A 17,066-nucleotide genomic window follows, 5' to 3' on the forward strand; every position below is an offset into this window, starting at 1 on the left:
CAAAATCAAACCGCTGTACTCAATTTGTCACTCAGAAAAAACCTGATACATACAGAGGACACATTTATTGCAACAACTTGGTTTCCTGTTCAGGCCCTGGGTTTCCAAAGAAGTCTTTGATTGATAGAATCATAGAGTTATAAGATCACAGAATGAGTTTGGCTGGAAGGGACCTTAAAGCCTATTCAGTTCCAATCCCCTGCCGTGGGCAGGGCTGCCACCCACCAAATCAGGCTGCATGTGTCCCCATCCAACCTCCAAATTCAGCAACAACTCTTTCCCCACATCTCTGCACCAAGAAGAAGTGAGGCAAACATATGTAAAATGACACACTTTATTAAAAGTTACATTCAGCATCAATGGACACGTTTACTTAAGATTTTAACTGTCAAGGAGCTTATAATTATAAATCCCTCTAAGGCATTAAAAGCTCTTAGATATTTTAACTTCTTGGCAATCATTTCATATAAATAGGATACGCAAGTGATGATGCTTGCCTAAGAGGATACCCCCGCTGCACTAAACAAAGATATACATATAAATATATGTATAAAACATTAAATTTTTCCCTTGTTATAAACTCTCTGATGGGGGATATTTCACAATTCCTAAGGCTTGAGCACTGGTTCTGCAACCGCTATTCACATAAGAAGCCTCTTGTTTAGGTAGATTGCTCATATGGATGAGAGCTGCAGGACAGGCATAAGCTTTGGCACAATCAGCAAGAACATCAAAATGTTCAGTGAAATATATTTACCGTCTGTGCAAGCACCATCACTTACTTGCATCACTTAGAGAAGTCTCTCTCTGGAGCTACATAGAGAGAACAGGCACTGTGGCAAAGGCTAATTGGCATCTATTAGTTTCTAGATTTTGAAGGGTTTGCTCTTCTTCAGGCTCTGGATTTGGGGAAGTCGGTCACAGTGCAGGGCAGACTATTGCCCATGTGCCACTGCAGGCATGAGCTCAGGGCATGGGCGTGTTGAGTTGCAGCTCAAGCAGCACAAACCTCCTGTGATGCACAGTGGTTCAGTTGCTTTTCCAAGCAAAAAACAAAAGAAGTGTCAACCACATCCAGCTGTAGCCAACTGCCCAGTAAATAGCAAATAATTCATCTTTGTTCCAATCAGCCATGCTCTACACCTACAACGTCGGTACATGTGTGTGGGGATGAAGAAAATGACTATTGAAACACAGGCTGTGACAAACAGATGAACTGCACAAACTAATTTGAATCAATACGGCTGCTGGGTCTGATTCTCCACAACCTCACCACTGAGCTGACGTTTGCGCACAACTCCTTTGGCTCGGTGCTTTACAATAGGCCCAGTCAGAGAGGCCAACCTGGCCTTACTTTACACAGGAGTTGGTTACTGCACGGCATGTGGCTGATGCAAGCTCTCAGAATAAAGTCACTGTAAGCCACTTAGTGCTGGATGCTAATTGCTGCATGGAGCCCATCCCCACGGCCAGCCAGCCACACTGAGGGGTTTCACCAGCACAGCCCAGCTGCAGCAGCAGCAAGGCCTCAGTCACACGGAGGCACACTCCGTGACTTATTCCTAAAAGATCATGAGATGTCGAGGGTTTAGTTTCTCACTCTCTGCTCTTTCTGTCCTGGTCCTGGTTGTGATAACCACCATGCGCTCCTCATCGCAGCACAGGAGGGCAGAGTGCTGGCTGGGTCAAAGTTTCTGGGACCCAACAGAAGCCAGAGTGAAATGTGCTTGCTGGCAGTAGAAAGATCAGACCCTAAAGTTCATTATTTTTACCCCACTCACCTCACGGACGCACACAAAAAAAGAGAGGTTCCAAGAACAGGCTTGGATTTGGGATGAAGGGAGGGAAATGCTTCTCCCTTCCTTTTATTCTGGGCCTGCTGGTTTGAATTGTGTCTTAATAACAAGACAGTATTTTTTCAGGGAAATGTTAAAAATGCTGGAGTCAACAGTATTTCTACCCTTGATCAAAATGGCTTCTGTAACAATGGAAATATTACAGGGGAAATTATCATAAATGTATTTTGGTTTACAAAGTGGCTCCACTTTAATGGAGATGTTTTCCAATGCAACCAAGAACAGCTAGGGATCCAAAATCCTTCGAAGATGAAAGTGACCTGAGACCACAGCTCCCATCTGTACCCTGAAAATCTTCATCTAAAAGCCTGCTGGGCTCTGCGGATACCCAGCAACTTGTCTTCTAAAACCATCTCAGGAAACTGAGAATACGTCAGAAACTTGTACAGATAGTTCGTCTGCTGCCCTTCCTAGAGCCTAGATCTGGAAGAGAAGGGAGCTCCTCCAGCATCATCGCTGTGCCCCATCCAATCCTGTGCTCCTGTGGCATCACTGCTGTGCCCCATCACCTGTGCTTGTCTTGCAAGCCCCTTCAGCAAGGAAGGGCTGACGGAGGAAGGTTAAGCCCACGCTCCTCTGCTCAGAAGAACGCTGGCAGAATATGGCACTGATTTATTAAGGTCACCTCTTGCTGATGGTGTTTGTAATGACCAGGACTCAGAGTAGAAAGGCATTTTTAAGCTTAAAAGATAAAAATATAAAATACACACAGGCACACTTCAAACTACAGATCTCACGTTGTTCCTGAATCCTCCATTGGAATTTGAATCATAAGCACAGTTTTAACTCCTTGGTATGTGAAGTCTCACGGCCACATTAATCGAGAACATGTGAATCCAGGAGAAAGAACTCACTTCCAGTTACGTTGTCAGTGGTATGTGCGTAACATTCCCATGGCTGTAGATCCATTGTGCTCCATGTTATAAATAAGAAATTGCATGGTGGCAGCTAAAATTCAAAAGCGTTAATGTTTCTCTTTGCAACTTTTTTTTTTTCTTTCCTCTTTTTTCTTCCTTGTTTTCTTCCAGTCTTTTGAGGTTTCTCCCCTTTCCCTCCTCGCAGAAGTTACTTGAAGCAACAATCTTGCTTACCCAACTGACATATTTACCGTAATTAAAAAATAGTAGACGCCAAGCAAAAATGACTAATGTTGCTATCTGACAAATAAGACAAGGAGCGGCTTCTATTGATTCTGAACCAGGCTGTATTGCATTTGTGCTCACACACCTCTCTCCTGCCTCGATTCTGTTGGTGCTTTAAGGAGAAAGCTGAAGGCAGCACAAAGGATGCGGCCGGGCGCTGCCCTGATTCCCTCTCAGGCAGCAGCTACTGCAGAAGCCACTGAGTCGCAGAGCACAGACGCAGCGAGTCGGGCCCCCTGAATGAATACAAACGGACTGCCTTGTATCACTTGTGTTCTAGGTCCCTTTCAACCATGAAAAACAGCTACAAATTGTTCCCAGAGCTAAACCACTTAACATCTTGGCACTTGGTTGTTTTTAACTTCGTAACAATAGGCACTGTTCACTCCTCTCAATCTCAGTTTTTTATTCGGTAATAAAGCAGGAATACTGATGAAAGGCCAGTCACGGCTTCTCCCCATGGTATCAGGGTGGTGGCATGTGATGATTCACATGGGGTGTGTTTGATCCAAGAAAGCCCAGCCTCTGCTTATTCTTCCTTTGTTCTGTCATCTAAGGTGGAAAGGCAGAGAGAGATGAGATTTATTTTTTTGCTTTTTACTATTATTTAGCAGTCACAGAACAAGATACATATAAGCAAAACAACAGGGAGTGAAATTCTATTCTTTAGCATTAAAGATTACAAGTAAGAGATGCCTTTGAAGTGGGAGATCTGTCTCCTGCAAAGTATGGACATTTGATTCTCATTTGTGCATGATTTTTCTCCAGTGGCAGGTTTTACAGCGCATCCTTTTCTTTGCAGCCCTGCAGAGGGTCAGCATCCACACCTGGTGCTGTACAATGACAGAATTAAAGGGTGGTCCCAGCCCCAAAGAATTTAAATTTGAGCCAGGAGAAGGCAAGGTCAGTCACAGGGAGATGTAAAACCATCCAGGGCAGTGTGGATAATTGCAATGGGAGCAACACATCCAGCCTAAACCTCTATCCAGTTTTTCTCAGGGAGAAAGGGTTTTAAGGAAGGATTTGAAGGGGGATGATAGGATAATGGCCGATACCACTGGAAGGGCATTCCATACAGAAAACAGAACACTCTCCTGAGGCTGTAACAAACAAACCTAAGGTGATGGGCATCTTGGGTTACAAGGGAGCTGAGCTTGTGGTCCTGAAGTGAGGAGGAGGCGAGGCAGAAGCAAGGCTGGGAGAGAGGTGGTACCTGGTGCCCATATGCCAGGGGCTGAGAGGCACAAGGAGACACAGGCAGAGCGACAGGCTCAGGAAACTGTTTTCAGCACAGTGCTGCTGGTATTCTCAGTGAGGGGAACTCCTGTGTGTCAGATTGAGAAAGCTTTCCTGCTGACTTCCATGAGTAGGCAGCTATGTCTGATGCTGCCACAGCCCAGCTGCCAGGCTGTGCAATGCCTGCCTGTGCAAAGACCACCTCTGTCCTCACGCACCCACAGGGGGATATCATAACTCACTTCCCTTACCCATATTCTGCTGCTGCTAACAGGGTACAATTTCATCGCAAACCCCTATCACTGCATCTACTCAGAAAGCTTACTGGAAGAAAGATGAAACCTTTCTCGGACAAAAGTCTCTTTTGTTACACTGTCCTGACCATGACCCGAGGGGAGCGAGTGTGCCCACTGCACATGTTCAGGTTGCGGCCGGGGTAGGGCACCCACCTGCTCCTTCAGCTCAGCCAGCTGGCTGGAGAGCTGCTTCACAAGACTCATGGTTGACTCCAGCCTCTCCTGCAGGTTCCTGATTTCATTTTGCTCGCTGTCGCCTTCATTGCTGACCAGAGACATGGCTCTCATCCGAGGGAACCAGTCCAAATTCTTCTCCTGCACAGGTATCAGAAAAACAGCAACATTAGTAGGGAGTTTCTGCAATGCCACTAGTTGAGACCAAAGAATGTAGGCTCAGGTACTTCTCAGTAAATGACACTCAGCAAGAGAGCTTCACAGTCACTGTATGGAGCAGACATTTTACATAGGCCTTTCTCTGTCTACGCAGCCAGCATTGAGTGCAAAATCCTTGTATCTCACAGTTGCTCCTATCCCATCTGCAGACATGGTGTGAAGAGACACACACAAGGATGCCTCTCTGGGACTTTGCTTTGAAGCACTCACAGGGACACATTCTCTGCTGCCCCCTCAGCTGCCAGGCCTCTGCCTGTTTCACTGTCCCTGTAGGAGTACCAGCAAACCAACAGGAAGACAAGGCAAGCCACAGCCCTTGCCAGGCTGGCATGCAGCATGCCTGCTGCAGAAGTAGTGGTCTTGGGGCGAGCTCAGTTGCCCACAGTGGAAGATTTGGGGTCTCAGAAATGGCTTGGGCATGCAGTTCAGACTGTGTATCTCAGCATAGCCCCATGGCATAAGGCCGACTGGTGAAGGACTGGGCACTGCAAGGATATTCATGTTCTCAGGCTATGAATCTGGTCATAAAGGAAGTACTGCAGACAGCTGATACAAATTGGGAATGCAGTGTGGCACCATGAGGCTCCATCTCCTCCCTGACCCAGGGGCACAGATATTTGTTTGTAACCTGTAACAGGGTGGAGGGTGCAAGACTGGGAAGAGTGCCAACCACGTGGCAAGTGATGCGACTTGCCCTAATGCATGAGACAAAGGAAGTAGGTCCTGCATCCAGTGATGCATGACATCAACGCACCTCTGCCTTCCCACCCTGGGGGAGTTGGAGGATGTGGTTAATCATACATACAGTGTTTTGCAACAGGCCTCCACAGACACGTGCCCTTGATAACTTTAAAAAAGAAACAGCATGAGCTGGAGGGTGTTTCTTCCAGTCCCTTGCATGACTGAGTGCACTTTCAGTAAGTTTTCAGATGACACCAAGTTTGGAGGAAGTGCTGATATGCTGGAGGGTAGGAAGGCCCTACAGAGGGCTCTGGATAAACTGGACTGATGGGCTGAGGCCAACTGCATGAGCTTCAAGAAGACCAAGTGCAAAGTCCTATATTTCAGTCACAACAAGCCCATGCATCCCTGCAGGCTTGGGGCAGAGGGGCTGGAAAGATGCACAGAGGAAAAGGCTCTGAGGGTGCTAGTTGACCATTAATTGAACAAGAATCAGCAGTGTGCCCAAGTGGCCAAAAAGGCCAATGGCATCCTGGCTTATATCAGAAATAGTGCAATTCACAGGATTAGGGAGGTGATCACCCCTCTGTACTTGGCACTGGTGAGGCTGCATCTTGAGTTCCATGTTCAGTTTTGGGTTGCTCACTACAAGAAAAACAGAGAGGACCTGAAACATGTCCAGAGAAGGACAACAGAACTTGTGGGGGCTCTGGAGCACAAATCTTATGAGGAGTGGCTGAGGGAGCTGGGATTGTTTAGTCTGGAGGAGGCTCAGGGAAGACCGTGTTGCTCCCCACAACTCTCTGAAAGGATGTAGTGGCTACGTGGGGACTGGCCTCTTCTCCTGCATATCTCATGATAGGAGAAGAGGGGAAGGCCTCAAGCTGTACCAGGGGAGGTTCAGGTTGGATAGCAGGAAAAATTTCTTCTCAAGAGTGATCAATTATTGGCACAGGTTGCCCAGGGAGGTGGTGGAGTCACCATCCCTCAAGGTGTTCAAGGAATGAGTAGATGTGGCACTGAGGGATGTGGTTTAGAGGGCATGGTGGTGGTGGGTAGATGACTGGACTTCATGATCCTAAAGGTCTTTTCCAACCTTAATACTTATACAATTCTATGGTGGATGGCTCTGAACAAATATCACTTTCCCTCCAGCTCCACCAAACAGAAGTACTTTCTGAAATTCCACCTACAAGATTTCAGGCAGCCAACAGCTGTGCTACTTGCGTTGTCTGGATTTAGTATCTGGTAAAGTCTCAAGTGCATTACCCCTGCTGCAGTCTCAGAGTTTGCCTTTCGGCTTTTTTGTTTGCAGACAAAAATACAGAAGTCAGAGCTGGTTCTGCATTATTTGTAGCTGAGCATCCAGTGGTGGCCTTATGTGAGCAGATCCACATGGGCTGGCTTGTGTCTGAGTTTATGAGCCTGCGAATACAATTTTATTGTGCTACCAGAGGGAGATGACTACTTTCAGCTATGTCGTGCTCTACCCTGACCATCAAGCCCTCTGACAGGAACATGTTTCGAAACCACCAAGCTAACTCAGAAAGCTGCCATGAGACTGGAAGCACTTACGGTGTTTATATTTTACCATTGCTTGGGTTAGCCCGATCCCCTGTTACCCTGTACAAGACTAAATGCAAAGCCACAAGAGTGCTGGGTTGTTTCCTTCTTTTTAACTCAACACTTCTAATGAGTTTTTGTCCTACTGTGCAACCACGGGTGCTGTCACTGCAATGACAGGATGCCCAGGGAAGAAGACGGTGTCTCCCTTTGCTGTGTTCTGCAGCCCACAGCTCGGTCAGCCGTGTGCACTGGTGGAATGAAGCCTTTCCTCTCTGCCCACTTCTTCGAGCCTCGTGATCTCATTACGACAATTTACTGTGGTTACGCATGATGCCATTTTCAATGGGTCATAACTCATTCAAATCAAAACCTGTTTTCACCAGCTCTGCTGGTGGATATCACGTGTGCCCCCTCCCTGCTGCATATCCCCACAGACACATGCAGCTGTAGGCTCTGATTTCAGCTGCAACCAGGTACGCTTACAAGACCTGCATTCATTTTCCACGAGCACGCTCTGGTATTTATTTTAGATTTATTTTGGCTAGGATCTAGCAGAGCATTTATCACGTGCCTAGCATTAAGCGCAGGTGTAGCCATCAACACTAAGCTTAGTTTGTGCACAGCACTTTGCTGGCTCAAGGCTTTTTTTTTTTTCCCTTCTTTCTTTTCACTTGCAAAATGTTTGCCAGCAAATTTATCTGCCACTATGGTCACAGAAAGTGAATTCAAGGGAGCTACAGTGAACAGAGCTGCAGTTGTATCTGAATATTTCCTGGAAAGCTCTGGTGTCTGCACCCATCACAGCTTCTCTTGCTTGACACACCTGGATGTACCCGCCTCAAGGACACGTTGCTGCGGGAGCCAACTGAGGGCTGGGAGCACCTCTTGGAAAGGCTTGCTGCAATGCTGAAGCTTCCAGTGCCAGGTTGCAGAGGGAGAGCAATCTGAGATTCCATCACTGCAGTTCTCATGTTTGCCGGGCGCTGCTGCCAAGACTGTGAAGTGCACTTTGCTAGTTTTGTTTTCCATCTGCCACTCCCTCGCTTCTCCAGGACGTGAGGCAGAGACTGCCAGCTGCCTGGGAAGGGCTTCGCAGGTTGACCCTCCACCACGCTGAGGCACCTGGAGCAATGCAACATGTACCCAAGTGGGCAGTCCAGTGCAGTTGGCCTGCCCCAAGGCTTCCAGCATCACCTGCTGCCCTCTCCTCTGCACAAGGTTAAACCTTCTGGGGAGAGAGGTGGCCAGGAGTGGGTGAGGACAGGGACAAGGCACACAGCACCTCACTGCTGCCATACAACACACAGCTGTTTGGCTGGGACAGCTCTGCACCATGTGCCATCCCATCTTGGCCACCACAACCCCAGAGCTCCGTCACTCTCACATCCACATGTGCCCAACTCTGTTTCCCAGAACTGCTGTGGTAATCAGTCCCAAGGAAGAAACCTGGCTGTGGTTTTTCTGGCATTATTTCACCAGAAGGTTGTGGAGGATCAAGGGCTTGAGCCAAGTTCTAAGGAAAGCTGATGGGACTGCACAGATGGAAGATGGCATCAAAAGAAAAGAAGCAACTGACTTTTATAGCCTGGACTAACAGCTGACTGCAAGGCTCTCACTTGGTAGTCCCAAGTGCTACGGTGGGTACTGGTAGCACTTTGCTTCTTGGTTCTTGACAGCACATACATACAGAAACCCAATCCAACTGTGTGATTATGTCACACAAAACACCAGCCAACCTATCTTTACGTTAAAAATATTTATCTGGCCTTCATCAGTAGTGCCACTGTAACATACGTGCTAGTTATATTCTCTTGCTGAATGGCATGCATTTGCCAGTCAGTACCATCTTTTTTCCCCCAAGTATTGTGAACTGCAGAACTCTAATAAAATTAAAGGGCAGCATGAAAATGAGCTCCGTCGCACAGACCTGTTTGCCGACTCTGTACCTCAGGCAATTTGCGATTGCCTCTGGGGATGAAACCTTTCAATCACAGATCTGTGAGGTTCCACAAGACAGATTAGAAAAGGTTCTTCAGCAGAATGTTTTAGTGAACTGGAAGTGTTCATGGGGGGACAGGCACTCTGTGACTGCTCAGCCGCAGGAAAGCTATTTTTACTTCAAGGGAATTGCTTGCCAATTAACTTGAGGTAGCCAACGTATTTGTACAACACCAAACATTTGTTCTGGGACTTAAAACGTTTATGGGCTCAGCCCAGGGTTCACCTTGACCAGCTCACACATGTTAAAGCTGCAGTGTGCTTCGGTCATGCTGCAGGTACTGGCCACTGTAGGGATGGGACCTGGGAGTGTGTCATCTGCCATGCCTTAGCCATTCTTCTTAGAAATCCAGCTGTATTCTCAGGGTTTAGGCAGACATTTTGAGCCAACAACCTGCATGAACGAGGCGGGCTGTTGGTAGGGAGCAGGGCAAACCTCTGCCAGCAGCTGTCACAGCCTATAAGCAGCAACCAGGTTAGTGCAAGGTGACATAGCTCAAGCACAAATGAACGCACAGAGGTTGAGGTATGTGGTCGCAGCACTGTAAAACAAAGCAAACACAAAATGAATGGCAAAAATGTACAGAAACCTTCTTTCTGAACAGCTGGGGCTGAGTGTGGTGTGTTGTTACTGTTACTTCATTCTTGCATCAGACAGCAGCTATCCTCAGCCCAACCGCAGCAGCCCACCTATGGATCACAGGACCTACTCGCTGCACCCTCCCTCCTCGAGCATGATGTGTGCCTCGCAGAATTCATATTTAAGCATACGTCTGTGTCTAGGGCAGAGAGTCAGCCAGACAGGAAGGCTGCAGGGACAGAAGGGAGCCGCAGCCTCCTCTCTGCCAGCTCAGCTGGACGGAAAAAAATAAAAGGGCAGGTGGGGCTAGCCAAAAGGCTGCGGGCCAAAGAGACTGCACACGAGCTGAGCAGACATTTCGTGCGGTGATCCAGCATGCTCGCTCCCGCCTGCCTCACTGGCAGCAAATCCCACTGGCAGGACCCCAGCAGCAGTGAGGCCCGGGAGGGCACGCACTTCCCCGTGAGGTCCCCTGCATGTGCGCAGTGCCAGGTGCCGATGGCAGGGCACACGCTGAGCAGTCGCAGGGCTTAGGGGATTTGCTGCTTGCATTTGCTGAGAAACCTCAGAGCCTTCTCAGAGAGGAATGCTTAAAGCAAGAGCCTGCATTTGCCTCTAAGCGACTTTTTCCTTTCTTCCCGCAGGCTTTCCGGGGCAGGGCAGAGCTAAGAGCTACGCACTCCCTTCAGTCAAATACTTCATTTTTTTCTGACTCTGATAGATCTGTCTGAGCTTGGAGGGAGGAAAGAGTGAAAAATTTTGTTTGGAGTTTCTGTACTTTGTAAAAAGTCTTTCTTGAGCCGTCCCTGTCCTGTTGGCATGGCCAACTGGCTTCAATTGAACTCTCACGCTGAGCTGAATCCATGTCTTCAGAGTAATTGGCAGGGGATGCTTCTTCAGGAGGTGTGGGTTTCAGAGGCAGCAAAGAGATGGATCAGCTGCAACCAGCGGGAGAGGCTGGGCTGAGCCTTTTAAAAAACAGATTACTAGATAACAATGAGAGAAAATAGGTCAAAGAGTAGGACAAGGGGGATGAGGTAGAGGAGCAAAGGCAGCCTAATGCAGACTTTTTGCCAGTGCCATCCCCACAGGCTCAGTCTGAAGCCATGCTGCTGCCAGCTATACAGACCTTTCATTTCCTTAGCAGGCACTGCCCAGTGTGGCGACATTCAGCCCTCGCTACCCCGTGACCCCCTGTTGCAACATGAAAACAAGCAGTCTGGGGACTTCCCTCCCACCTACTCAAAAAGAAGAGGAGGTATGACTGCTCGGTGACCTCTCAGCTTCCCCCGCCTTCTCCAGCCCACCACTCCCATGTCCGGCACAAGCCACTCACCCCTTGGTGACTCAGCGCTGGCGTGTGCTGGATGGGAACTGTGATGGCAGCCTGGAAAAGCCTCCTACATCTTTAGAGAGGTGAGAAGTGCATATGTGGGTGGTAAGGCCCAATCTGGGGACATCCAAGGTAGCCACTGCTGGTCACCCAGTAGCCTCCAAGTCGAATAAGTGCCACCACTCAGCCCCTCCGACTCCATTGTGCCCTAAGACTTGTGTTTCTACGTGAAGCTAATAAACTACAGATGTCACTGCTCATGTCCTTTCAGGCACAAGAACCAGCAGGGCCATTCACTCCTCCTTCCTGAGCCAGCACCTTGAAAAAATTCTTCAGCTCCAGGTACAGAGAGGTCTATTTACTAAAAAGTGATTCTGCATGTCTGAGGTGTAAATAAGTCCATCCATTTCTTTCCTAGATTAGCTGCCCATATAAGCAGAGAGCGATCAGACCAAGCTACCTTCTGAAAGCTGGATTTTTTATCTGCCTGGGGATGCAGTCTGGTCATAAAAGTCTGCATCGATACAGCTCCTACAGCCACCTTAAAAAAGGGATTTTGAAGATTTAAACTATCTTGTGCTTTATATGACACGGGGCAATAACCACTTTGTGATTTAATCACAGACAATAATAATTTGGTTCAGTGCATGATTCAGCTAATCCACAATTTGATAAACGTTCATCCCAAACTACAAATCCAAATAGCTTTCTACAAATCCTGTTTGACACTTTAACGTTAAGACTGTATTTGATAAGCAATCTGTGCTGTACAAGAATATAGGGCGGGAAATTAGGAACTGTTATGCAGCCATATGCAACCACAACAGTAATTCAAGGAAAATAAAAATAAACCTTGGCAATTACAGATAAATCTTTATGCAATGAGAAAATTAATATATCCTACTGGGCCCATACTAGACTGAAATGTTCTACAACTTCTATGGTGCACTGGAAAGTGCAAGTATCTGTTCCCAATAAAAGAAGGTTGGAAGTGTAACACAGTCTGCTTTAGCAGCACCACTGGTGCATTTCCTTTCACTTTAATTTGACTGAATGTTTTTTGAGTCATTTGCAAAAGAATCTATCACCTTAATTCCACATAACTGTGAGCTCCGATATCTAGGCCAGTCACTCATGAGTGTCTTGCTGTGCTTCATTATTGGTGTTCCAGCTCGTGAAATCCCCCAAAAAGCTATGGGGAGGAATGATAATAAATGTCAAACCTCCAGCTAGTGCTGTGTGTGGCAGTTTTGGTACTCAGCTTGAGAGTGTAAAGAAGGATCTTGTTTTTCCAGGGAAGAGCCCCCCAGAGTTCCTGGGGGAGAGAAGACATGGGCCTGGCATTTAGCTCCAAGAGATGAAAACAGTCACAAAAATACACTTTCACAGTCCTGCCCATAAGTTTGAGTGTGATCTCACACCACTTCTGTGGGCAAGCCCATACGTAAGTGCTAAGCACAAGAGGCAGCAGGGTGCCTTTAGTGTGAAAAAGGCCAAGCACGCCCCAGGCTGCATTAGCCAGAGTGCAGCCAGCACACAGAGGGAAGCAATTCTTGCCCTCCCACTGGCATGCGTAAAGCTGCATCTGGTGCACCAGGTCTGACACCAGGCCTTTGGTTTAGGTAAGTGCTGGATAACCACACAAATGGTTGTGGCCCTGAGCAAACTGCTTCATCTGGACTTGCTCTGAGCAGGGGTTTGAACTGGGGGGGTGTCTCTGGAGGTCTCCCACAACCTGAATTATTCCGCAGACTCAAGCTGTGATACTCACAGTGACTATTTTCCTGCCCTGAGGGAGGAGGGCCTGAGCTTCTACCTCAGCCCAGCACCCCTCTGAAGCTTTGCTGCCTTCCCATGCTTTCCTCTGCCTGTGGCAAGTGTCCATTTCTCAGCTGCTGCTTTTTGATGCTGCCTCAGTCATTCTGTGCCACCTTATCTCTATCGTAACTCTGAGAACTGATATTTTTCTGTGCAAATCCTCAAGAATCCCAGCACTAGCGTCACGAGCTAGGATTTCCTTCTTTATATTTGTGCCTTTAAAACTGATATAATTACAGATATGTGCAAAACATGAATTTACTTTTCCACATTCCTATGTTTTGATGTTGTTAGTGGTTACAGGACGAGCTTTAGGAAAAACACTTCAGATTATTCATTTAAAATAATTAAGTTATTTCTGATATAATCCCTGGATCTTGTGCATAAAGAAACAACATCTGGTACAGAGATTAGAAAATAAATGTTCTTGGCTTTTTTTTTTTTTCTTCCTTTTGTTAAACAGATGTTGTTGATACAAAGCACAGAACTGTAAATCATGGCTTGCATGTGGACACAGACTGTCACTACTGAGCAGAAATTTACTGTGGCTAGATAGAGATTTGAAACAGCAATGAATCACTGGCTTGCTAACTTTATTCACGTGGGTATGGTTTCAATATTCTGACATTAAGTGCACATGTCCTTAAAAAAAGAACCTTTTAATGGCAGCATGAGAGGCTCTACTTTAGTTCCAGCTGTCTCTGTAGGGGAAGAACAGTGTAAAGCAATGGCCATATGGCCATCCTCACACAGAGGCACCTGGCTGCTCTCCATCTCCTCCACAGCTCATTGTGGTGCTGCTATCATCGAGCTGCACAGGCACCCTGCTGCCAGGTGGCACCTTGCCTGGCACACTGCATGGGGCACCCAGTGGCAGGAGAGGGTCTGAGCTGCCCACAAGCTCCACCGCTACTGCCAGAGTGCCTCCAGCCCCGGCTCTGCTCTCCCTCTCCTTCCCCAGCTGCTCCCAACATCATTTCAGCAAACACACTGCTCGTTTGCTGTGCTGGCTCATGTGTGGCTCAATGGTTGTGTCTTCCAACGATAGTTCTGTTGACTGCACTTAAAGTGAACAGAATACAGGTGCTTATCCAGCTCCACGTCATTCCTACCCACGCACCACCAACCAGCCTGAAGTCTGTCTCACTGAAGTCTCCATTCTTCTGATCCTCTTCTAGCATTGATTTCCTTTTGCAAGGCATGCTGGCGGGAGCACTCCAGGCACTAACTCCAGACACAAGCCCATGCCACTACCACCACTGCAGCATAAATATACCCTACAGTACTACACCGCTGCTAGGGACAGGCAGGTTGTCTACTCCTTAGAACCTGCTGTTCAGCCAGTGTCCTCATACATTCTGACCTGTTTTTGGCAACATACGAGCTGGTTTGACACAGTGGATCAGGGTCTAACCCCCTTGTTAACCTCCCAGCCATGACCTTTGCTTCATACCTTTTGTAGCATGGGATTCAGGCGTGTGCTTGTTGAAATGCATGCTTTCTTTGACATTTAGATTTAATTCTCTGGCCCTGTCACCTTGCTTTTTGCAAGCACTGTCCGTTTCCTAGCTTTAGCTTCAATTTGGCGTAACAGAATCTTTGGGAAATACAAAGACTCAGCTGGAGACTCATTTTTCAATGGCTCGGGACTTGACCTTGTTCTCAGCTTTGCACAGGCATAGTTTCACTGATTGCAGTGCGATTGTTCTGGTTTAGGATACTCCCTGAATCCTGATCTGAACGGTCTGCTTTGGGCCCATTCTGACTCTCATGTATTCTGCACACAGTGCAATATGAAAGGACAACTTAAAGTACATTTTCTTTTAAAGTAATTAGAATTATTGCCTGTCCCTAATGGGCTATAGGGAACAACTGCCCACGTAAAATAAGATGTGACTGCTCATATACCATGCACTTGTGTAAATGCACACACTCGAGCACCAGTCAGAGAAGAAAGAGCTCCTGCTTTCTCTTTGAAGTGTCTCCTGACAAAACACCATGAGGCCACTGCCACCTTTTAGCCATATGGGCCTGAGCACCACCAACAAGCTCTCCAAGCTGTTTGCAGACCACTCACTCCGTTCAACTGCTCGCCCAGGCCTTCTGCACATTCCTCTGCTCTTCGAGCCCAGCTCCTCACCTGAGCACACACCCAAGAGGCTCCCTGGGTGGCTCTAACCATGGCTGCACCCCACCAGGCCTCACAAACCCCACTGGGAAGCACAGGGCACTTTTGTTCCCAGGGCCATCAGGGAAGAGGTGGAAAACAGCAAAACCGGGCCTGCAAAGTGCAACATCTGCTCCTTAGGTTCACGGCTACTGCACACTGCTTTCAGAGGCTGCAGGCACAGATCGATAAAGGAAAAAAGTGTCTTGCTACAATGTGAACCTCTATCTGCCTGAACTACATTTTCATTTAGCTCTCTCGCTCGCATTGCTAGGAAAATATTGAAACGGATCCTCTGTGCACATCTGCTTTTCCCTGTTTTGTTTGTTTTATTTTCCTTCCTTTTTACATATTTTTTTTTTCAGCCTAGCATTTAAATATGGTTTGTTCTGTTCAATTAAAATGCATTTTCTGTTGAGAACAAGCAGATGATCAGTTTCACAAACCCAGAGTTACAATTTTCCTTCAGCAGCACCCGGCAAAATGAAAAACAGAGACAAAACATTTTAATCACATGTGTATAAAATACACAGTCTTCATTAAACATGATTTAAACTCGCCTGTTTGTTTTGGAGACTCTTTGAGGCTACTACTACCCCAAACCCAAAGAACTGTAATGTGATTCCTGATCTATTGAATTTTGTAGGATGGCTGTAGTGGGTTCCATTATAGATAAATTGGATGCAGCCAATTTACAATCTCCCATACACACTTTTATCTCAAAATGCCCTGTGAGGCAATTGTGTAAAGTACTTTATCAGGGATTGTTGTTGGTAATATTGCAAGATTTCATGATGTAAAGAATACATCAATGTCATTTAAACTGAACAAAATGGGTCCTGCTTTGTTTTTATTTTTTCTCCGCATAGCACTTTTAACCATCTTCTCAACAGATTTGCTCAATAAATACTGTATGAAACAAACATTTTGCACACTGTCCCACAGATACAATTTGCCAACCTGATTGATTTCTTTCCCTATAACTAATCTGATTCCTCCAGGCTATATATTTTCTCCTTTATTAAAGATGATGCAATCTTTGCTTTTTATCATACACACAACCACAGAACTAAAAAGACAGAATATTCTAGGAACGAGACTTGAAAAACCCGAAAACAAATCTCATAAAACAGATCCCAAAAGATAAGTGGCACAATGGAACCCAAGTTATACAAATTCAGAGACTTATCCATATGGAACAATACAGACCTGCACATTTTTCTTCCCACAACAGATACAGAAAACAAGCAACTTCATCACGTCCATAACACCTTGTAAAACGAGCTCATGCTACTGGTGCATGCAATCCTCACAGCTCTCGCTGTCTCTCAAATGTGGGAACTCAGAAGCAGCACTATATTACATCTTTCCCCTGTTTTACTTTTTGCAGAACGTCATCCCAGTGACTTGAGTTCAACTTTGAAATGGTATCCTTGGTAAGACAACTGCCTCAGACCCATCTCCCTGTTCTTTTACTAATTGCTCTTCTGGCTTTGGGAAACCCACAGTCCTTCTTTTCCTCAGCATCTGCAGCTATCTGTCTTAGCTGTGAACAGTTTTGGAGTGTCTTCCTCATTCAAGAAGCCAGAAGCTTAGTAACGCTGTAATACAAAGAACAATAATGGTTTTCAAATGTTGCAATAATATTCTCAAGTAACACTGAAGACTTCCTGTGTTTGTTGCTTCTCCTAGAGTGCAAAATCAAATGAATTCAGTTTATAAGCTTTGGGATCTGAACATGACATTATCCCTTTGGGAATGACCTTATCAGTATCCGGGACTGCAGTTAAGGTTCAGGTCTCACTGGGCAAAGACACGTGCTTCGATTCCTGGGAGAATCGAGCCTCTGCTCCTGCCAGGCTTTCAAGCACAAGTAGGTGCCTATCCAGTGCCTCAGACAGCCTTTCCATCATTTGAAATCACAGAATAAAGGTCTGCCCACACACAGATCCATCTCAGCCACATGCTTCTTAACAAAGGGATAAAAGGTGGTTTTGCAA

The 17,066-nt window shown here is 46.6% G+C and overlaps 1 protein-coding gene across 1 annotated transcript in view; it reads right to left on the reverse strand.

Annotated features, from left to right (window-relative positions):
- Positions 1 to 316: 316 nt before the first annotated feature.
- The window catches only part of ITPR2 (inositol 1,4,5-trisphosphate receptor type 2), a 253,736-nt gene continuing 236,986 nt past the window's right edge, over positions 317 to 17,066 (reverse strand). The window contains exons 56-57 of the mRNA XM_032446237.1: positions 4,684 to 4,845; positions 317 to 3,550 (exon numbers count right to left, since the gene is read on the reverse strand). Coding sequence (XP_032302128.1) covers positions 3,464 to 3,550; positions 4,684 to 4,845 — 249 coding nt within the window. The 3' untranslated portion in view covers positions 317 to 3,463. The remainder of the gene's footprint in view (positions 3,551 to 4,683; positions 4,846 to 17,066) is intronic.

The sequence above is a fragment of the Coturnix japonica genome, chromosome 1, assembly GCF_001577835.2.
Source record: "Coturnix japonica isolate 7356 chromosome 1, Coturnix japonica 2.1, whole genome shotgun sequence".
NCBI classification, from domain to species: Eukaryota; Metazoa; Chordata; class Aves; order Galliformes; family Phasianidae; genus Coturnix; species Coturnix japonica.